Here is a 24,413-nt window from a genome sequence, read left to right on the forward strand (position 1 = left end):
TCATACCAATGAGAATTATATGTATATATGTTATTTTCGGAGGACTATTTAGCACCGAGAGGACATATGTTTAGAAAATTCAAGTCTCATAGCTATGTGCCATCGTAGAATTATGTTTCACCGCTTTGGCGGTTGATCATTTAGCCCTGATAGGTTCAGATTAGTGGATCCACATAGATATAATGATATGGTTCTATACTCTGGAAAGGTATAGGGCAGCCCTCCCAACTGGGTTAGTTGTTGAACATCATGAGCTCACATGGTGTATGTCGATTTTAAGAAACTCTCCAATTTATGCATCTTTAACGATATGCTCTTACTTTATTTGATTCATTTTAAAGTATGTTATTTACATTTATGATTATGCAAGGCTACTGAAATAGACTCATCTCTATATATGCTTTTGAAAGAGGATTTTGAATGGTATTTAGAGAGGAACCCAATTATTTTCTCCTCAAGTTCTCTTACTAATGTACATGAATTTGAAAACCTTATTTCACTATCCTCGTTATGTTATTTTTACGATTATGCTAGTGCCCCTTTCTTACTCAGTACATTCCATATACTAATGCATACTTTTCTCTGCGATACATCCTTTTATGATGTAGATTTCAGCGCCCATACTCAAACTCGTGGCTAGTGAAGTTGCAGCAGTTCCAGCCAATGATTGGTGAATCCTCCCCATACGGGGAATTCCTTGGATTAGTTGTTAGTCAGATTTTAGTAGTTTCTTTGTTTATTTGGTTTGAGGTAACTGAGGTCCATATTTCAGTAAACTTATTTCCTTCAGTCTAAATGTTAGAGGCATATTTCAGACAATAGTTGTTCAATCATCATAGATTTATTGATTTCATTATTAAGACTTATTAAGCACGTATTTCATTCCGCATTAATTTCATATGATATGCTTTGATATGTTATGTCAACGATTAACTTGGCGCCACTCATAATTCTAAATAATGTGTCTCGGTGGGATGCAGACTCGAATTGTGACATGCACAATTCATTGAAAAAATTGTAGCATAAGAACCAACTCCAAAATGGAGTAAAGCAGCCAATAAAAATATTCCAATAGAAGCCAATGAATTGCCAATCAACAACAATTGAAAAGGCAGCAATTAATTAAAGTAAGGGAAGGCAGCACTTTAAACTCCAAAAATAGCAAATTTATATTACTAAAGATTAATATTAAAATGCTAAAAGACCAACACATTGTTATAACACCTAACATATAACTCTGACTAATTTTCCATACTCCAAAAGTATTTTCTTTATGATATAACGCAATTTGGGAACATCTATTTTTTGAGATTTAAACTATGTACATTATGTTATAAAATCTTTTAATATATAGTTTTTTATCATATTGGTTTGAAAAGAATTAAAACTATTAATATTTTGATGTAATTTTTGAATATTTAAACTTTAAATTATTGAGTTAACTTGGTTGAATTTAACTTAAAAAATTCGTTAGCAACTCCCAAAAAAGAAAAAAAAAGTGCTACTTGAATTAGATGAAGAGAGTGTGACGTTGTGCAGCAAAATACTCAAGTATCATCACAAATTAATTAAGACTACCTTATAATTTTCTCTGAAATTAGTTGTAACTTTTTAAAATGTTGTATTTGTGTAATTTCTCCCAACTTAAATAGTCAACTCAACTATAGCAAATTCTTCAATAAGATCACTTATGTTTATTTTTTATTAATTAAGTCCCTCAAGTTAGATAACTTTATGATCTACATTGTGACTACATGCAACAAATAAAGAAATAAATACATAAACTTCCTTTCAAAATTTGATTTTATAACACTTATTTTCTTTGTAGTTTTATTTGCCTTCCTTATTTCATTTTCTTGCAATAATTTTTAATCTTGTTATCATTAACATAAAAAATAATTTATAGATGCCTCTCAATGTAGAAGAACTACAGATATAATGTATACAATTTGAATTATGGTCTCTTGAAACTAACAGTCACATTTGGGGACAATCGACACAATTCGAATTGCAAATATAAAAAATATTACAATGTTTATTTTTCACTTTAATTAATTGCTTCGATAAATTAATTTTAGAGGAACTAAAACTAAATCTAAAAATTGCAGCATGGTCCTCCCCGACAAGTTAAGCAACTTTAAATTTTCCTTACTATCTTTGTATTCACACAAACCAAACAAGAAAAAGTAAATGTTTCTCTTTTCTAGTTGTTATAAGAAAACAAACGCTTGAAAAACTTCAATAATGATACGAGGATAAAGAAGGCAGATTGTGGTGTTGTAGTAAGTACTCCTTCATATTTAATTAGAGGTTGCAAATTTGAATCCCTACGTACAAAATTGCATTTGTTAAAAAACACTTTACCCTAAATGTGAAATTTTGACATTAATCAAAATTTAATTAGACTCTAATATAAATATCAGACACACATATAAATTTAAATTTAATCAGACTTCAATATGAATATCGAACACGCGTATAAATCTAAATTGAGATGAGATGTGAGCATAACGAATCTCAAACACGCGTATAATTCTGTTTCCTAGTCCACTTGGCATGTGCATGAGATATCTCCATATATATACTGACTAGATTTAATTCAAAGTCAAAGTTGTGATCATATACTCTCATCTTCATCTTACTGTCTTAGTAGAGTAGATAAACGCGTCCTATTTGTCATAATAGTGATAATTTGTGTCATATGCGATATTTTATAGTATTATATATCTCATAAAATATGTATATATACTTGATCAATTCTATATTAATTTAAATATCTACTTATATACATTTAAAATTAAAGGACATAATGTCAGATGCAACAAAATTAAAAAACATATTGTATTATTCTTATTTTCTTTTTGTACATAGAATACATTTTAAAAAAATTAGAGTAAGAAATAAGGATGCATTATAGAGTTTTACTAATGTCAATAATAAACAAAGATATTCAAACATGGGTGGGTCATAGCTCATATATTGTCCATATAGACTATAGTAACGTTGAAAAAATAAAAAAAAGGGAAAACTACAAACCAATTATTATTACTACTATAAATTAGAATCCCTCATTGGTCTAATTATATCATTTACTTTCTTTTTTTCTCTAGCATGATGACATTCAAAATTCCTTTATCTATACTTCTCATTTTTCTTTTACTCAATATTTTTCAATGCTCAAGTGAAGTACTATACATTCCAGTCACTAAAGATGCATCAACTCTACAATACATTATAGAAGTAGGTCAAAAAACTCCTTTAATTCCCACAAAACTCTTACTCCATCTTGGTGGTAAAAGCTTATGGGTGGATTGTACCAATAGTACAATTCATACAAGTTCAACTTACAAATCAGCTGTATGTAATTCTACAGAATGCTCTATGGCCAAATCTTATGGCTGTGGAGATTGCAAATTTAGAAGTGAATTGCAGCTTGGATGCAACAACAATACTTGTTACATTTGGGGTGAAAATCCCATCAAGAAAATGTATCATGATGGTTCTGAAGTTGCTGAGGATGTATTGACCATTGGTTCTTCTCCTGGGGTTCTAGTCACTTCGCCGCGCTTTATTTTCACTTGCCTTATTGATCCTTCTATGCTCGAAAAACTCGCCAATGGAGTCAAAGGTATCGAAATTGAAACTATTACTTTCTCCATTTCAATTTGTTTCTCTTATACTGCATGTCCTCTTAGTTTTTTAACAAAATGTCTTTTTTTTTTTTTTTTTGACAATTTTAATTTCTAATTCTAAATTTCTATATGGTATGTTTAAGAGGCCAAAATTAAATGATATTTTGAAACATTTTAATTTAAGACCACAAAATTTAAAGATTTTTTTTTAATTTTCTTAAACTTGTGTATCAAGTCAAAATCAAACAAACAAAATTGAAACAGAAGGAACACAGTTTTTAATAATTGAATTAGTAAATACTCCTCTCTGTTTTTAATTAGGGTTGTGGTAAAGTGGTAAATACTCATTTATCATTAACCAAGAGGTTTCAGGGTCGAGTCTCATCGAGTATAAATTAAAGTCACCTTTAATAGAGAGCGTTTTAGGTGAAAACATCTTTCACAATTCTTAGAGAGATGGAGATGGTTCACTAATAGACCGAGCGGAGTGGGGTGGATGGGGTGAGGGGGGATGGGGATTTCATTATAAACAAGTATAAGGGGGTGAACGATATCAATGTGTAAATGGTTTTTTCGGACGATTTATATGCTTCACTTTTAAATCAATATTTTTGGAATTTTAATTTGCTTGACACTATTTTCTTATTAATTCAGTCCAAAAAATGATATATTTTGTTTTATGTATACAACTAATTTATTTCAAATTTCTATTTTAACTTTATTATTATGACATTTAACACATTTCAAAAGTCTTATAGCTATACGAATATTATAATATGTTTAAGGACAACTTCTGATGATTTCAATTATGCATGTTATGCCTCAACAGGAGTAGCAGGTTTTGGACAAACAACTCCAATTACTGTTCCCAATCAACTTGGTTCAGACCCTAGATTTAGCAGGAAGTTTGGTATGTGTTTGAGCTCATCTCGTGGCGTTATTTTCATTGGTCCTAACCCATATTATCTTTACAATCCTAAGAAGATCGACATCTCCAACTCCAAGGATCTTGCCTACACCAAACTACTTGTAAATAAGAGAGGATTTTTACAAACTGATGAGTATTATTTCCAAATGTCATCCATTCGAGTCGCGGGGCAAGACGTCCCACTAAATAAAACATTGCTAATTATAAATAAGAAACGACATGGAACTGATGGGACTAGCATCAGCACAGCTATACCTTACACAATTTTGCACACTACCTTTTACGATTCTGTTAAAACTGCTTTCATTAACGCGCTTTCTAAGAATGTGACAATTGTAGAGCCTCCTCCTATGAGTCCATTTGCAACTTGCTTTAGTTCTGAAAACATTAAAAACACCAATGTTGGACCAGATGTTCCTCCTATAGATATCGTCTTCTACAAACCGAGTGTGTTTTGGAGGATTTCTGGGGCAAATTCGATGATACAAGTTAGTAAGGATGTTATGTGTTTAGCATTTGTGAGACAAGACCAAACATGGTTACCATCGATTGTGATAGGAGGATATCAATTGGAAGAGAACCTATTGGTGTTTGATCTTCCAGGAAGGAAAATAGGTTTCAGCTCCTCACTCAAGCTCAAACAAACATCATGCTCTCAGTACGATAATACTATTATGGACAAAGTACCATTCTAGTATAATTTCCTATTTCTTATAGTAATAACAAGTTTCAACTACTTTTACATTAATAATTATTTCCCTTACTTCTATTATGCTATGTAATTTGCTCAACTATTGCAACTCAATTGTTAAATTTGAAATGATTCTCGTGTTTCTAGAGCAAATATGTCGCAAGAATTTTTTTGAATTCTCTTTTATTATATGGTTAAAATAATAGAAATACATGTTTTCTTTTTCTGTTCACAAATATTTTTTCCAACTCTGCATATCAAACCTAATCACTTGGAGGAGATTTAGACCAACTTCTTTGAGAAAAAGATTCATTCTCCTCATAAAAGTAGAAGATCGAGAAATACCTTATATGGTGCCACAATCCGATCCGTTCGATGTAGTACATTCTCTTTCTCTTTTTAACATTTTTTTAATTTTAACTTTCCACCTGTCACAAAATTAAAGGATATTTTGATATATTCTACTTATCTTTAGTTTAATAATACCACTAGATTTAAAAGTCTATACTTTCCTTTCTTAAACTCACAAATCAAGACTAGATAAACAATGGATAAACAAATTGAAACAAAGTAAGTATCTGTTTTATCTATTCAAATTAGTCAAATTGGGCATGTACATGTGAGACTCCATACTTCTCCTCTGGATCACGCTGACTAAATTAATGAGTCATAAAAGAGTTTTACTCCCAAGGCAATTAGAATAATAAAACAGAAATTCAAAACAAAGTTGGGTCATACTTTCATATATAGATGTATCATGTATAAATAAATTATAGTAGCACTTGCTCTCTTTCTCTAGCATTAGCATGGAGACATTCAAATTTCTCTTATTTTCCAATTACACTTTTTTCCTCTACTCAATATTATTTTTCTATGTTCATGTCAAATACCACAAACAACCTTATATCTTCCAATCACCAAAGATGCATCAACTCTACAATACATAACAGAAGTAGGTCAAAGAACTCCTTTAATCCCCATAAAACTCTTAGTCCATCTTGGTGGTAGAAGCTTATGGGTGGATTGAAAATGTTTTTTGCTTGTAGCTAAAAGTTAACCTATTTGAGGGAAGGACAGTACTTTTTGATTATTCAATTGTATTATGTCTTACCATGAATTGTTGGTTTTGGACATGAAATTAAAGTCTACTTTCCATTCCCAATCAACTTGCTTTAAACCCTACATTAAACAAGAATTTTGGTGTGTGTTTGAGCTCATCAACAAGATCTCGTGGAGTGATTTTCAACGGTTCTGGCCCATATTATGTTTACAATCCTAAGAAGGTCGACATTACCAAGGATCTTGTCTACACCAAAGTAATCACATACAGGGGATTTCTGTTATCTGAAGAGTATTATATTATTAAAAGTGGCAACAATCTAAGTCAAACCTATTAATTTATTTTCTTAAAATCATTTTTAAAAAAAATATTTATCTTCCGATTTCTAATGCAAAAAGTAAAACATATCATTGTAGTAATGTAACGACAGGTTTCCGTCGTTATAGAAAAGCCAATGGGGAAAGAATTAGGGCCAGAAAACATTTGAGTAGTAACTTTGGATTTTCTAGCCTAATCGAGATTTGGACGAAATCGGAGTCAGTGAAGTCTAGGGAAATCTGGTAACATATAAGAGATCTAATTATGATTTTGATAATATGACTAGATAACTAAGACATTAAGGAACCCGTACGACTTTAAGGAATTGAATTCGGGTGAGTAGAACTTCCGAAACCGATCTAAGCGTGAAAGAGTATTTTCTGAGTGTCATGGGATGAAGGTGTGTTGTGAAATGGGGGTTTGGAATTCTTAATTTTGCTCACTGGTTCCGTGCAAGCCGCTAGGGTGGGATTTATCCCGCCAGGGCGGGGCCGCTGTGGCGGGTTGGGTCCCGCTGTTGCGGTACAGTCGCGACTTAAGTCGAAAATAAACCCTAAAAACGTTTTATTATGCACTTTTCGACTTTGAGAGCTAAGGAACGACCCCAGAGGTTTTCTTGACAGTTTTCCACCATTCTTAAGGCTAAAGGTAAGGTTTTTACTCCCCGAATCCATTTTTCGATCCGTAGAATATAAATTCGTGGGTAATTATTGTTGGGGAAGGGTTTTGATCTGAAACTAATGGTGGAAAAAGCCCTAAATTGGGTATTAGGATCATGGGTTGGTCTAGGGTTATTGGGTTTGTTATAATCCGGATAATTAGACCTTTGATTGTTTATCCTTGCTTTAATTGTATATTTTTAGATCACGAACAACGGGAAGAATCCGGAAAGGAAGATTCAAGTGTCTTAGGGGATTTAAGCTTGGATTCGAGGTAGGTGATGGTTGTGATTTCTTGTTGGTGTGATATATGTTTGTAATTGCTCATTATAATACATGTATGTATGCGAATGTTTCATTATTGATCACCCTAATCGTAAATGAGGATAATTGAATAATTGTATGCCATGAATCACCTCTTGTTGTATGATTGTGAGAATATACATTGTGATTGTGGTTTGTTGAATGGATCGGGTGTTACGTTCTAACACACTAACTTGGATCGGTTGCCATGTTTCGGCATAAATATGGGATCGATTGCCACGTTCCTACATAATTATGGGATCGGTTGCCATGTTTCGGCATAAATATTGGATCGGGTACCACATTTTGGTACACTAACAGTTTGGGTGTAGGTTTCATGAGAGGACCATTGAATTGTGTTGTGTATCTACTTGTGATGATTCCATTCATATCTAATGATAATTGATATTGGAAGACGGTATGTTGCTCTAAATTGATATAACTATGATATGTGAGAATCCTGAAACTGTTCGTTGTTCGTAATAGTTGACTAATAGTGTATATGTTCGGTATATACCTGTTTTATAATGATTGTGGTTACTTGCATGTATTTCACTTATTGAGATAGTCGTGTGATCCTACCAGTACACTGTGGTTGTGTACTGATATTGCACTTGCTCTTTCTTTGTTGAGTATAAAGCATCTTCAGGTGGCTATTGATAGACCTCAGCTAGGTAACTATTGAGCGTGACCGAATTTAAGGGTGAGTTAGCTCTTTCAGGTTGCCATGGATCTTTCTTGTTTAAGTCCACTCTCTTCGGACTCAGACTATTTGTTAAAGGTGTTCGTTTAGTTACAAGGTTGTACCCCTTGTTCTTAGACTTGTCGTTCGTAGAGTTTTGGTACAATGAATTTCAGGTTCTAGGGGTTGTTCTTCCATATTAGTTTGGTTGTTTGTTTGTTAAAACCTTGGAGTTTATGGGGACTTCATTTTTATTGTCATTTAAACCTGCTTCTATATCTTTAAATGCGTAGTATTTGGTTAAGTTGTGTAGTTGGGTTGTAGTAGTAGTTGTCCCATCGAAGGTTTAATGTGGGTGCCAATCACGATGGTCTGGGTCGTGACAAAGTTGGTATCAGATCCCTAGATTTGTTGATCTCATTGTACCAAAACGAGTCTAGTAGAATCTTGCGGAACGGTACGATTACGTCCGTACTTTTCTTCGAGAGGCTATAGGACTTTAGGAAAAAATCACTTATTTCTACTCATTCGTGCTATGGATTGAATCCAATTGGTCTCTGGGTGATACAAATTGGTATATTTCCTCCTTCACTTTATGGTACGAACTAGAGCAATAAAAGTGGTAACACCATCACTAGCAAGAGAGGATGTGTATAAACTACCGACAGTTGAATAGGGTCACCATTTAGAACAAGTATCCATTGCCTCGGATAGATGACCTTTTTGACCAATTGCAATGTGTATCAATTTTATCTAAGATTTATTTAAGGTCTGGTTACCATCAGTTAAACATTGAGGCGGTTAAGAATTGGATTCAACCAAGTTCTATGATTGAAATTAGCAGTATTGTGGGGTTCGCTAGCTACTATTGTTGCTTGTGGTATGAGTCGAGTCCAATTGGTATCTCCCGATTCCAATTGGTATCTCAACAAAGTGAACTAGACGTCGTAGTCCCGACTGAAGGGACACAAGCAAGTTAATTGAAACTGAGAAGGTTCCAATTGATATCTAGCCTTAGGGGCGTATAAGGCATATATTATCAGTAATGGTCGTCAATAGAACAAACTAATAAAAGAATTTGGACTTGTCTACAAGTTGTAACTGTTTGAGTGTCGTGAAATTTGTTGTGAAAAGAAAGTCATCACGAGATTAGGTACAAAGGTCTAGATAAATTACGATGTGGTCCGTAAGAGAAAAATCTGGGCGTACGTTGTGATCAATTGATAACCGTGTGAGAGTCTGGGTGTATCCTGGGGATATGTATGTGGTAGTGTTGAAACGGTGTAAAAGGATTCTAAAGTGCGTACTTTGTTGGGTTGATCGGGGGGTAGACAATGATTGTCCTAGCTAAATGGATTTTCTTAAATGCCTAGTTATTGGTGGGAAATCTAGGGTAAATATAGAAAAGAGAGGAACCCAGAAATTGTTAAAAGGGATTCTATATCCGTCGAACCCGCTGGGGCGAGATAAACTTGCCAGCGCAAAACCGCCAGTGCAGGATTTTTTCCCTCCAGAGCAGGACAGGGCAAGATAAAATCTCAGCCATATTTCTCATAGTCACAATTATGGACCCCGAATTGTACCCGAACTAACCCCTGCGATCTAATTCAGTATTCAACAATCGAATATAAGTTATAAAGTTTGCTAGAATTATGGAGAACCTAGGCATATAAGGAGGAAATCAACGAGGCCGGGGAAATGGTAATGCAGGTAGAGGAGTAGTGCAGCCAGGCGAGGAGGTTGCCCGTCAAGACGACAAGGGTCAGTTATATGTTTTTTCGGGCAAAACCGAGTTTGAAGTGTGTGATGCAGTGGTCACTAGTGCTACTCTTGTCTATGCCCGGATGGCTATTATTTTGTGTGGTCTGGGTTCTACTTATTCGTACGTGTTAGTTCAATTGCCTTGAGATTTGATGTGGTTTGTGATATACTTGAAGTCCCATCCATGTTTCTACCCCAGTTGAACAGGCAGTCATAGTCACCCATGTGTATCTTGTTGTCCTATTGTGGTTATGGATTTTCAGATTTGGGTTGATTTGGTTATGCTGGATATGACTAACTTGATATAATCTTAGGCATGACTTGATTGTCCCATATTATACTGAGCTTAATTGTAATACTAAGTCGGTAAATCTAGAGATCCCCGGTAGGGAAAGATTAGAGTGGGAAGGGGTGTACAAGCCTAAGCTAGCTAAGATCATATCCTACATTCAGGCTAGGAAACTGGTAGGGCAGGCTTGTTTGGCTTATTTGGCTCATGTTTGGGATGTTGAGGTTTAGTCTCCCTCTATTGAGTCTGTTCCTGTAGTGTTTGAGTTTAAAGAAGTGTTTCTTATGGAATTGTCTGGTATGCCTCCAGATAGAGATATAGATTTCTGCATTGACTTAGAAACTGACACTTGCCCTATTTCCATCCCTCCGTATCGTATTGCTCCAGCAGAATTAAAAGAGCTTAAAGCTCAAATCCAAGAGCTTCTTGATAAAGGGTTCATCCGTCCTAGTGTTTCCAAGTAGGGTGCTCCTGTCTTGTTTGTTAAGAAGAAGGAGGGTAGTATGAGGATTGATGATTTTATCTTAATCCATAAGGGAGTGGATTAATATCAGAATGACAAGCTTATGGATAAAGAAAGTTCCATTGAGTATACTTGGGTGAAGGAAATTGAAGATTTTAGTAAGAAAGTGTGTACCAAGATTGGGTTAGTCCTTTAAATTTGATGAGTATACTTGAGTTTGAGGTGTCGTGTTGATGAAAAGGTTGACTTCGTATTTATAGCTAGGGCTAACCGAGCATAATTGTAATAAGAGTTCGTGGTGAATTGTGACGGGATGCAAATATATAATAAGATTGTTGGTTAAGTGAAATTTGTACAGTAATTACGACTTGCGAGTATCTAAGGTTGTGGTTTTCTAATATTTGGTGAGTAACGTGGTTGTATGGAAAGTTCTAAGAGATGGTGAGACACCACTTAAATAGAATTTAAAAGAGCTAGAGTTATGATGAAGAAAAATAGTGGGATGCAATACAACCTTTAGAGAGAGGCTAGAGCAAAAATATTTTATTTGATTGCAAAGGCTAAAGAGGTATCTTTAGAGGGGTAGATAATTGGGTTCAAAGACGCGTGATTTCATTTGTTTTGTTGTGACTATGATAATAGTGTCACAGATCCATCAGGTTGGTTAAAAACTATCGAAAAAGACTTTGAGAAAAGAGTGTGCGGACATTAGCTTGAGTGTGATGATAAGTGCTTGTTTTTTTTTTTTGAGTCTAGTAATGAGTATGATTGAAATTTAGCGAAATATATGATAAGATTGATGGATATGCGATCAATGATAAACGGAGATCCATGAATTCATAAAAATCTTCAAGGTATAATCTAATGTTGATAGAGAAATGGATTGTGTTATATGGTGGAAATTACAATTCAGAATTTTCATTGTGAGTCTACATTCGTGGTGCTGTATTTTGTCAAGGTATGAATTGGCAAGGTGAGAAATGAACAATTGTATCCGGTATTGAGCATTTGAGAGGACGTACACCTGAGGTGAGTCGTAAGTTTACTACTATTGATTGTTAAGTACCTAAGAAAAGTTTCATTTTTAAAAGTGTTGGTTTATAATAAGGTAAAAGGTCGGAGTGTTTATGATGGTTGTTAGTGTTGTGAGTATGATTCACTAGTTATGCTCTAGTGTGTTTTCACTTTTGTGGGTGGATCCCTAGTGGTGGATCAGGGGTACCAAATCCTGCGATGTTCTCTTGGTTGAGTAGGAAGATTGGGAATATTTGGTTATTTCAAATGACATAATTGGTGTTGTCTTGGAGTTGTTAAAGTATTTTAGTGGTTCTACATGTACCACCTTTCTTATGATAATTTATATAAGTGCTACCATGCGTATTTGTGGTTGTTTGGCAATCTTAATATTTCTCTAGTCGTCGAGATCATGTATCGATTATGTGTGGTTGAATGTGGGGATCATTGGGTCCAATTCTACTGTTCTTAAGAGGTAATCTACAATTACTAAATCTAGCATTTCGATAGTGTTGTTGGAGGGGTTGTATGCTTGGACATATCCCTCGATGAGTATCTGATTTTTCTAAAGATCAAATTTGTTATAACTTAAGCTTATGGAAATTTATGTTGCGGGATGGAGATATTGTTAAGAACTATGATTGTTTGGGTATTATAAATGTGTGTTGGTTGATTCAGGTTCACTTCTATTTGTAGTGAGTATTGACTTGGAATTTTATCATGCTTAAGTGCTAAACGATTCGTCCGGATGATTGTGTTAAGGTCATTGATAACATGTTGAAAGATGTGTGTACGATCAACTTTGGTGGTTGTTGGAAATCACTTTTTTTGTAGTTAAGTTTGCATAAAACAATATTTATTGTTGACACCCAATTTTGACCCTCCCAATATAAATTAATCATCGAGCTTCTTACATTTTAAACGATCTAAAATAATTAGTTTTATAAATTTCAAAAATAGTTTGTGAGTTATTTTAAATAAATTATGTCACTTATTATAACTTTTAGACAATACTTATATTTTACATATTTATATATATAATTGATATATTTTATGAATATTTGAAAATTGTCTCAAAAGTATTTTAGTTTTAGTTAAATATTTTGTCAACTAATTTGGTTTAAGTAATAGTTTATATTTTAAAATAATTAGTTTATAATTAAGTTAATTATTTTATTTTGTAAAGATTAAGAAGCTCGTTAATTAATATTAATTCATTAATCTTTAGTCGGATTGTTAATTCATTTGCCTAACCTTTTTATTGCAATTTTAGCCACCCTAACCCATTTGAGACCAAGTTTTGGGCCATTTAATCAAAGCCCAAAAGCTCTGTCAGCCCAATGGCAGCCCAAACCCAATTCTCTCAAACATTAGCAACATTACACAATAATTCCAAAATAACCTAGCCTATTTTTTCCTTCTTCAGCCCGTCCAAACATACATAGAGCAATACAACGCAGCAAACGACCCCACTTCGCTCGTCTTCTTCACGTGACAACAGCGAAGAGCGCTTCAAACCCAGGAAATGCGCACAACAGTATGCTCGTCCAACTACCCTGCAGAACCCATAACTTAGTGGCGTAGATGGTCACTTCGTCATCCTGCTTTCCCCCTTTTCAGGGATTTTTGAATATCTTCCACTGTTGCCTTGAAAGAAAAAAGGCAAAGGAAATTGAATTTAAAATTCAAAAATCCACCAAATTCTCCTCCTAAATCACCCATCTTCTCCCTATAAATAGTTCTCTACTTTCAGCGAAAAAGGCAGGGGTTGAGAGCTTAGTTCATAAACAATAGTCGTCTTACACAAAAAGAAAAAATTTAAACGATTCCTTAGATCCTAGGTTTCGAGAGAACTTCTGTTCGTAGCTGGTTCTAAATTTATCGGTTTTCTGTTAGTATTAAAATCTCATGGTGGAAGAATCTCTGTACATTGTGATTGTGATTGTGGTTTGTTGAATGGATCAGGTGTTACGTTCCGACACATTAACTAGTATCGATTGCCACATTCCGGCATAAATATGGGATCGGTTACCATATTTCAGCATAATTATGGGATCGGTTGCCACGTTCCGGTATAAACATTGGAACGGGTACCACGTTCTGGTACACTAAGAGTTTGGGTGTGGGTTCCATGAAAGGACCATTACATTGTGTTGTGAATCTACTTATAATGATATCATTCATATCTAATGACGATTGATATTGGAAGACGGTATGTTGCTCTAAATTGATATAACTGTGATATGTAAAAATCGTGAAACTGTTCATTGATCGTAATAGTTGACTAATAGTGTATATGTTCGGTATATGCCTGTTTTATAATGATTGTGGTTACTTGCATGCGTTTCACTTATTGGGATAGTCGCGTGATCCTACCAGTACACTGTGGTTGTGTACTGATACTGCACTTGCTCTTTCTTTGTTAAGTACAAAGCATCTTCAGTTGACTACTGATAGACCTCAGCTAGGTGACTATTGAGCTTGACCGTGTTCAAGGGTGAGCCACTTCTTTCAGGCTGCCATGGATCTATCTTGTTTAAGTCCACTCTCTTCGGACTCAGACTATTTGTTAAAGGTGTTTGTTTAGTTTCGAGGTTGTACCCCTTGTTCTTAGACTTGTCGTTCGTAGTGTTTTGGTTTAATGACTTTCAGGTTCTAGGGGTTATTCTTCCGTATTAGTTTGGTTGGTTGTTAGTTAACACCTTGAAGTTTATGGGGACTCCATTTTTATTGTCATTTAAGTTTGCTTCCGTATCTTTAAATGTGTAGTATTTGGTTAAGTTGTGTAGTTGGGTTGTAGTAGTGCCAATCACGACGATCTGGATCGTGACAAGTAATAAACATATGGAGAATTTGAAAAGTTGTTTGGTATATCCAATGTGCAGTAAATTCTTTTGATCAATTCAATACAATATATTCATTTACTAAATGCTATATATTGTGTATATATAGTGAAAAATCACAAAACAACTATCCCAATTCACCAAATTATGAAATTATCAATCCTAATTTGTGTAGGCACATTTTCTCATATTTATTTTGTGTTTGTGTCTCTCTTTTCTACTTTTGTTTATGTTCTCTATTTTTTCTATCACATTATAAGTTATTGCCTTTAATTCGACTTATTCATATATGTTTTCTGATTAGTTGGAAGTCCATCTTATTTGGGTACGTAAACGTGTGTATCATAGTTATTTCACCTCTTGCAACACAAAAATTTGTCCTGCAATATCAAATCAGGTAATATTACTAGCTTTTTCATTATAACTTCTTGGAGTATCATGAAACTGTATATTCTTATTAATGCTTATCGTGACCAACGACACTATCCTACGGTATGAGTGTCTACGATCGTCGATAATATAGTAACCCAACCAAGGGTTGGGGTCGTGTCCCAAGAGAGCGGTTTTGAGAATTGATAGAAAAAAAATTACATTCTAACTAGTCGTAGCTAAAGATATTAACGAACAAAACATAGTAAATTAAAGGGGGAGACACGAAAGTGTCAAATATCAAATGGGGATTTTGTAACAAGTACTAAAACAACAAAATAAACAAGAAAATCAAGTATGGGGAAAGGTTCTTGGGATGTGACCGCAATACAAGTTGAGATAAATCGTTGGGTACATGCTTTCAATAGGAAATTTGCAAGACAATAGTGACTAGGCTAAGCTTTAAATGGAAATAAGTTCCCTCTCGGGCAACTTACCCCGTTTCAAATGTGTTTCTCTCGGACACCCATTTGCCGCATGAAGACCAGCTTACGCCTTACCCCACTCACTCTCTCGAGCTGAGTGTTAGGATATGGGACTAGGGCTCACCCTCTCGGGCTGAACCTTATGTCGACCCACTCCTTAGGCCATCAATCTAGTGGTTTTGGTTTCGTGTCCTCCCTCTCGGGCAAGCCGAAAACACATGGGTGACTTTGTATTTACAACTACAAACCCTTTAGACTAAACCACAACCACTAGGTGAAATCACTATTAACATACATCTAACCTATCAGCAAGCAAGACCCAACAAGAATATCAACTCAAATTTGCTAAATCACACCCCAAGAATGGGGGTTTTTAGCCACACATCAAGAAATAAGAAATTATACCTAACATGATAATGAAATCAACTGGGTATAAGAAATTAAACCTTGAATTACGCAAAGAAAAGTGAATAGAAAAGACCCACTTCCAACTTGGGGAAAAATAACTCTTTTCTTCAAGTCTCCACAAAACCCTCTCCAAACTTGAGAGAAGAATATAAAAAAATACTATAGACTAATAATAATTTTTACTCTAAAAATGTTCCACCCTAAGACTACAACTCTAACTAGTATTTATAGTTTTCACATATTGTGCTACGGCGGATCGTTCGGCGACATTAGTCGAGATCGTCGATGAACTTAGCGATCCACCCTTTAATCAGCTCATCGCCTTCAGTGTCTTGCCTTCCGCATCCTCGCATTCTGGATCATTGGGCGGTACAGTACTGCTTCGCGGAACTGATCGGCGAACCGCCAACTGCTCCTTTCCTCGCCTTTTGATTCACTTCCTTCAAGGCTTCACGTACTGGAACGAAGGGCGGCTCATGTCATTTTGGCGACTCGCCAAGTTAAACTCGGCGATCCGCATGATTCCATTTCTTGCTCTTTTCAGCCCTATTTGCTCCGTTTTGCGCCTAAGTGTCCATGCTTCCACTAAAACTTCTAATACCTGAAACTTCAACATTTTAATCATGTATTGAGGTAAAACAAGCATTCAAGGACACTATTTCCATTAAAATAAATCCCTAAAAGAGTTTAATTTGTGAACTCATCAATTGTTTGTGTAAATTTTGGTTAGGAATTAATTTACATAATTTAACTAATATTTTTTTTGTTAAATTCACAGATGATAGAACTAATAATTTTGAATTAGGCAAAGTGTACACGTACCTATTATAATTATGATTTATATACATCGATTAGATATTTTAGCATTGATTATTTTTATCACTAATAATAATAATTTTTTTTGTAGGTGTACACCACAAAATTGACAATGATCCACTATCTATCATAAGAAAGGTATATGTTGATCTAATTTATGTGCAATTTTTACAAAACACAATTCACATTTCACAGCTTCTTTATTTGTATGTGATTATAAAAAGATGGAGGCTGCAGTTTCTTAGAAAGAAGGCAAAAATTTTAAAACATGAAATATTTTGAACCAATAAGAGACACTTAAAGTATGTGTTGACATTTAAAAAAACTTCTATCAAGTTGAATACTTGATATATTACAAAAATTACATAAATAAAATTGTTAGAATATTACTTTTGAAATTCATTTGATAGAAATATTTCAGTATGATGTACCTTGTAATGATAATAATCTTGATTGAATAGGCTCCCCATTCATTGGTTTAAGCTTGTATATTTTCTCTTCAATTACTATGTGTTGACACCCAATTTTGACCGACCTTTAACCCTTTTTGGGAATGCTATTCGATTATATACGTATTTTTAAATATATGTTGAGTTTAAAATTTTAATCGATTTTATCTAAAAAAATTATATATTTAGTATGCATGCTTTATAAAAATTATCGTAAATACTATTAAAATATTTTTAATTATTAGTAAAGCTAAAAGTATTTATTTTATTTAAATGTTTCAAAATTTAAGTGATTTTAATTATATAAAAAATATTATGATATGTGTAGTATTTAATTGAAATAGCATTTCTTAAAAATTTCCTCAAAATCATTTAACTTATAACCTATTTATTCTAGTTCCTTTCAATTCTAGCCTATTCAATTTCAATTTTATTTCAATTATAGCCACATTTCATTTTTTTTTCCAATTATAGCCAATCTGATTTCAAAGAGCCTAATCTTTCAATCTGAACCGTTCATCCTTCTCCTTTAAATCTGAGCCCTACATCTAATCTTGATCAGACGGACATAAATAATTCCTCTCATATTTCCTATTTTAAATCCTAAAAGACTAAACCCTAAATCTATTCACTTCACTCTTCCTTTCTTCTCTCTCCATGCAGCGCCTCCCCACCTCCTCTCTTCTTCTCGATTCCGACGAAACTATCCCAGGCAGCTGCTCCGACTGGCCAACAGCCCTCTCATCTTCTTTATCTCCTTCCCTCTCCTCCTTTCTTCTCCATCTCATCTTTCTTGTTTCTCCTCCCTTCCGGCGAGAAACAGCAGTAGAAGCTGCCAACAACACTGGCAGCAGCAGCCAGCACGAGGAGAAGCAACAACAACCAGCACGAGGAGAAGCAACAGCAACCAGCAGCCTAGCGAGCAGCAGCCAGCAACTCCGAGGAGGCTCACTGGCGTCCAGCAGCACCTCCGATCAGCAGCAATCAGCGAACAACGAGCAGCCAACATTAGCAGCAACCAGACAGCTGCAACCAGCGAGATCTAGCCAGTGACGCAGCTGCACGGAGACAGCAGCCAGGCAGCAACAGCAGCGAACTCCGGCGCTTCCAGCCGGTGAAACCTTTTCTCTTGCCGGCGTGGACGAGCGACAACAACCAGCGAACAAGCGAGCTCCGACGAAGTTTTTTTTTCGAAAGTTTCAAGCGGGTTAAAAGACGGATCTTTAACAGATCCGTCCGGGTACATGTCTCCTAAATTATTATTTCATCTTTTAATAACTTTGTGCTTCTTCTACAAGTTGAATTTCTATTTTTCTGATATATAAATTTTATGCATGCTACCTTGATTGCAAACTGAGCTACTATTTGTTATCTTCTCTGTGATTTTCCAATTTTAGAATTTATGTATTGATAAAATATTTCATTTTTTTTACTTGGAATGTCAATATACCTCTATGTTACCTATTTCTCTATAGATAGTAGTATATCCTAGGTTTTAATGTTATTGGGGTTGCTAGTTTTGATAAGCTGGAGTGATAGCTGATGTCCTTAATTGATTGTTCCCTTAGCTAAATAGAGCTATTTGTTTACTGATCATGCTGTAATTTTGTCCGGCTTCAAACTTTTAAAACGGGATTTCATGATTTGTAACTTGCCCTTAATTTATTTCGTATTGTATTTAGTTTGATGGTAAAATGTGAGAAAGCTGTATAATTGGAATTTGATTGAGTTGTGTAATATCGTCCTTAAATAATTGTTCCTTTTTTATGTGTAAAAAAGGATTGTTAATTGATTTTATTTAGTAAAAATATTGAATGAGTAAAGAATCATTTTGCTGATTTAGTTCTTAGTTTAAGAAAATACAATATATTTCTCCTTCCAATTTTACATTGGTAATTTGTTGGTTATTTCCGATTGGTACTTCCTTACCTTATTTAAGTTGTGCAAATTGTGACTTGTCTCATTTTTGGTAAAAATTTATTTGAATGGGACTGATTTCGTGCTCTCTTATTTTAGGGAAAATATATTAATTGATCCCTTCAATTTATTCCTTTCCTTATATTTTAGGCCCCTCTTCTACTATATAAATTAGACTCTTTCCTCATTCATACACACTCTCATATTCGGACATCTCTACACCTCTCGACATTACTCATATCCTAACTTGCTCATGCCTTACTCTTGAATATTTTAAAAATATTGCTCGCTACTCTTAAAAAAGAATTAGATTCCGGTGAACATTCTAAGTGCTTTTTTATTCGATATTGTTGTGTTCGGGTCTAGTATCGGATTAAGTTCGTCTGCATTGCTGATAACTATTTTCTGCTTAATTGGTTAGTTCTCTTCACTAGTCTAAATTTTGCCTTGCATTACTTTGTTAGTTGTTGTGTGTTCGAAAATAAACAAAAGAAAGCATCTGAGTTAGTTTCCTTACCCTTTCTCTTTTCACGTGTGATCTTATATGTTCTATTACTAGTTCAAAAAATTTGTGTGTTTTGCTATGAATAACTTTTGTGTTGCTATCTATATGGTTATGATCTTGTGTTTGGGTATTATTCTGTCTAACAGGTTTCGAACTTGAAGTTTTCAAGTTGAAGAGTCGCCCGGTTAAGAGATTTGGATGGAATTTTATATTTTGCTTTAATTTAATTTTTTTTGTTGTTTGCTCCCATTCGGTTCTGTAGTAATCTTGTAATAACTCTCTAAACTCTCTAACTCTATATATGAATAACTTGGGGATCTTCTAAGGGAGAGGGGGATATACGTGCTAACTGTTTCTTTATTTATTTATTTTCATTTTTATTTTTTACGTGCGATTGTTATAAAAATCGGTCTATATTCGCTTAGCTATAAAAACTAGGGTAAATATGTTATAACAACCGACCTAAAATCTAGCCTTTGTGAGATTGTAATTTTTGTTATATGCTTAATCTGAAATAAGTCAATATGTAAAATTTAAGATTTTGCCTCCATGCTAAAATCACGAAATATGCTTACGGGATAATATTCATGTTATTAATTTGTTATATCTTTAGCATGCTCTACTAATCTTTTAGTAGTTTTATGTACGTCAGTTAGTTTTAAATAATTAGATTATAATAACTTTTGTATGTTAAATTCAGATTCTAATGATCTTGGTGCTAATAAAATTATTCAGACGTTAATAATTCTTCATATGGTAATAACTTCTTAGCATGTCCTATCACTTATAAGGTACCTATAAGAATTACTTTCAGCATATTAAATAATTGAAATAAATCTGTTTTGAATAAATGACATTTGTTCTCTAATATATGTAAAGTATAAGCATAGTAAAATAAAGGTAGAAAGCATGCCTATAGGATCTAAATAATTTTTGATATATTTTGGGGCTTAGAAATCACGCATATAGGTTTAAACTTTGTTACATATTAGATACATATCATGCCTATAGGGTATAATAAGTTGCTTAGAAGAAATAGATGTCATGCATATAGTTTTTGATAACATTTTCAGTATGTTTACAATTACAAATTATGCATTTAGGACTCACTAAGACCATTGTGTTAATTAACCAGATTAAACAACTCTTAGCATGATAACAACTGAAACTTTTGTTACGCGTATTTCTGCCAGTAAATAAAATCAATAAACTATCGTCAGCATGTTAAATTGTTCTAATATTTGTTGTCCGATTAAATCTTGCTAGAATTAATAATTTCTGCACTATTTTGCCGCCTAAAGTCAGATGCTAAATCAGTTTCTGCATCTAATAAACTGTTTGGGAACTAAAAAAATGTTTTGCATTAATAATAGATATGCCACTGCGTCAATTTTCTGCATCTGTTATCATTGTTCTGCCCTATTTAAAATTAAGTAATAATCATTTTTGCACTTGTATCAATTTTCTGCCCCTCTGAAATTCATAAAATAAATCGTTATAATTATGTTGTCGATACATGTTTGTATGCACACACACTTCGCATGAATCCTTTCACTTTCTCTGTGTTTGTTAGCATGTTAATTAAAATCTAGAGGTAAATGTGAGACATTATGTGCTAAATGCTCGTTCAAATTGTTTTGACTTGGTGTCTAGGTGGGCCTATTATATTTTATCTTTGTCTAAATCTATCCTAATAGTAGTCCAATGCCTCTTGGACCTTAAGTGGGGACGCTAGACATTTTTTTAGAGACGAAAGCATGCGGTGGTGGGGTAGGGGTAGTTTAGGCCCTATGTATATTATGACATCGACTCAGTCTAAATGACAAACCTCGGTTTTGTCTGTCCCTACGAGAAGCTGACCGAAATAAAGAAAAGTCGAGTGCTGATCCTAAAGTCCTTCAGAGTCTCCCTTTCCTTTGTGCCTTTATTTGTTATTATTATATTTATTTGGGGTAGCTTAAATAAAATAAAGTTGGTTTGCTTATTTACTTGTGTAATTTCTGTCCCCTCGCTCATCTTTTTATTAATTGTGTAATATTTATTTGTTATTATATTATCACTTAGTCTTGCATACTCAACTAATTAATTAAAATAACTAAAGTTTCCTTAATTTTTTAATATTATGTTATCACCTAGTTGCATGTTTAATTAATCAAATAAAAATAACTAAAGTGCTCTTAATTGTTTAATATTGTTATCACCTAGTTTTTGCATGCTTAATTAATTAAATAATTAAAATGGCTTTAATTGTCTAATATTCTTTATTACCTAGTAATCATGCTAATTAAATAACCAAATAATGAAGTGACTTTAAATGCTACTTGTAACCCCCACATATTGCATGAGACACGACCGGGACCCACATTTGTGGACCTCGAGGGATGCCTAATACCTTCCCCTCGAGGTAACTTGAACCCTTACCCTGATCTCTGGTTCGTTGACCTTAGCTAGACTTAGTTAGGTTAGATAGGTGCCCTAATGCGCCTTAATTCGTTAGGTGACGACTCTTCAATCACCCAAAGCCCAAAAGAGTTATTAGGTCGTGCACCAGAACCCGTTTTGAGAAAAACGGGGCGCAACAGAATGGCGACTCTGCTGGGGATATTAGGTTCTAACCATTACGTGTTTTATGCTTATGTGGGGTTTACTTGGTTATTTCATTATTTGTTTGATTAGTGGCATGTTAAGTTGTTATTCGTTTTCCTTGTTTATTTGTTTTCTTATTTATTTTCTATTTTTCATGTTTCACCCCTTTCCCTTCTTCCTTATTTGTTTATTTTCATGTTTCGCCCATTCCTTTTTTCCCTTATTTGTTACTTGTTTGCATGATCTCATACCCTATTTCCTTATTTGCTTGATTCTCTATTATTTGATATGTTTACATCCTTTTGTTTATGCATGTATTTATTTACTTATTTACCGCTTTCATAAAATTGTCTATATGTTACCGCTTTCACTCGAATTGCTAAATGTTACCGCTTTGATAAACTGACATTCCGCTCATACTTCCCCCATTTGGGACCCTCTTCCTTTTTTTTATTTACCGTGATGTTGTGCCTTTGCACATCTCACAACTACTCTAATTCACTTCAAATACCCAATTATAAAGAGTCGGCATATGCGTGGACGGAACGGATAGTTTTACTACCGTGAAACCACGAGCCTTCTCGCATAGAATCCATTACAAGTCTGTGTCAAATCAATTCTTAGAAATCTTGATTAGGTCATACATTATGCATAAACCCTAGGTGGTTTGACCGTTGGTGTCAATCCACATAATTAGTATCCACCTTATTGTCTAAAGGGCCCCAACACCCTTTAGACAAATTGTATACTTATGTGTCAATGTGGTCATAATAATTAAATTACGCCAAATTTGTCAAAATGAAGTTTAGAAATCGTTTGTTATTTTGTTTGCAGAGTCATGGACATTTTCAACTCCCCAAACCCGCAAATGGTCGTAGATGTAAACTATAAGCTAAGAAGCTGGTGGATTGATATTAAGAGGAATCGCAAAAGAGAGATTCGTCAGTTGTTGGGCGGTCTTACCTACCTCATCTTTGTCATACCAAACCCTCACTTGATTAGGGCCTTGCTAGAATTTTGGGACCCTGTGAGGATGGTCTTCAAATTCGTGGATTTCGACTTGGCACCGACGATTGAGGAGATAAGTGATTTCATTGACATGCCATACCACGAGTGTGAAATGATAGTACCATATAGGCTATCATCGAGGGAGTTTCTAAAAAGTCTGGGAATGAAATCAAATCCAACATTGCCTTCTCTAGACCTTGGGTGGATTCATTTCGACTTTCTGTATTCACGCTTTAGCCGAGTTGATAGTTATTACTCTTTTATTGATGAGTTTGAATGTTCCGTCGAGGAATGGGAAACATATCGCCTAATTGCCTTTGCCATTGCCCTATTAGGATCCTTGGTTTTTCCTAACATAAGGGGGAGGATTGACACACGCTTGGGTTATGTAGTTCGAGATTTAGCCCAAAGAGAGGGCAAACCTAGGAAAACCCTAGTACCTTTGATCTTGGCAGAAATAATAAGGAGTTTGTCAGCATGCGTCGATGGTCGAATATTTTTCGAAGGATGCAACCTTTTGCTGCAATTATTGTCTATTGAACACTTCTACTTACGGTCTGATGTGGTAGACATTTTTCTTGGTTATGGCAACAAGATTGATAATCATCCAAGAAGAATGGTAGCTTTCACTGCCCCTGTAGGATTCGTAGATTGGCAGATATTCTTGACAAAGCTCGAGAGCTACCGCATCCAATGGAAGCTCCATTAGTTGTCCACCCCTCATGCAATAGTAAGAGGCGATGACCGATACTTCATTGAGCTCATTGGTTTAAAAGGTGTTCAACCATACACTCCTCTTCGAGTACTCCGCCAATTTAGGCGAACTCAGGTAATACCACTCTGGTCTGACATGGAGCAGTTTAAGTATGAATTTGGATTAGATAAACCCCAAGTCCACATCATACTTCGAAGATGGGAGCGAGTGTTAACCATTCCTATGGGTGCACGACAGGCCTTATGCACACGTGAGTATTACATATGGATCCTAAAAGAGGTCAAAGACAGAGATGTGAGTGAGGAAGGATACTATGGGCTCACTGATGAAAGGGAAAACATATGGGCACGCAACGTGTTGAAGATCAAGAATGAAGTCACTCCCTGTACAAGAAGTCAATTGGCGCCAAGCTCTTGGAACCAATATCTTCAAGATTTTCAGAATTTAGGATGACTTTCCCATTTGTTACCCCTTTCCCTTAGTTTACTTCAGTTTTTCGTTTTTCAATTATG

At 34.6% G+C, this 24,413-nt stretch overlaps 2 protein-coding genes and 1 pseudogene across 2 annotated transcripts in view; 2 read left to right on the plus strand and 1 right to left on the minus strand.

The window, feature by feature from the left end:
• LOC125823662 (uncharacterized) overlaps positions 1-24,413 on the minus strand; it is a 608,951-nt gene that overhangs the window by 462,360 nt on the left and 122,178 nt on the right. The window lies entirely within an intron of this gene.
• LOC125823657 (probable aspartic proteinase GIP2) lies at positions 3,112-5,305 on the plus strand. Its single transcript, XM_049503011.1, has 2 exons — positions 3,112-3,628; positions 4,462-5,305. The coding sequence occupies exons 1-2, from the start codon at positions 3,112-3,114 to the stop codon at positions 5,253-5,255; spliced, it is 1,311 nt and encodes a 436-aa protein (XP_049358968.1). The 3' UTR covers positions 5,256-5,305.
• The window catches only part of LOC125823610 (probable aspartic proteinase GIP2), a 35,325-nt pseudogene continuing 16,969 nt past the window's right edge, over positions 6,058-24,413 (plus strand).

Source organism: Solanum verrucosum, unplaced genomic scaffold, assembly GCF_900185275.1.
Source record: "Solanum verrucosum unplaced genomic scaffold, falcon-dt-bn FXZP01000093.1, whole genome shotgun sequence".
Lineage (NCBI taxonomy): Eukaryota > Viridiplantae > Streptophyta > Magnoliopsida > Solanales > Solanaceae > Solanum > Solanum verrucosum.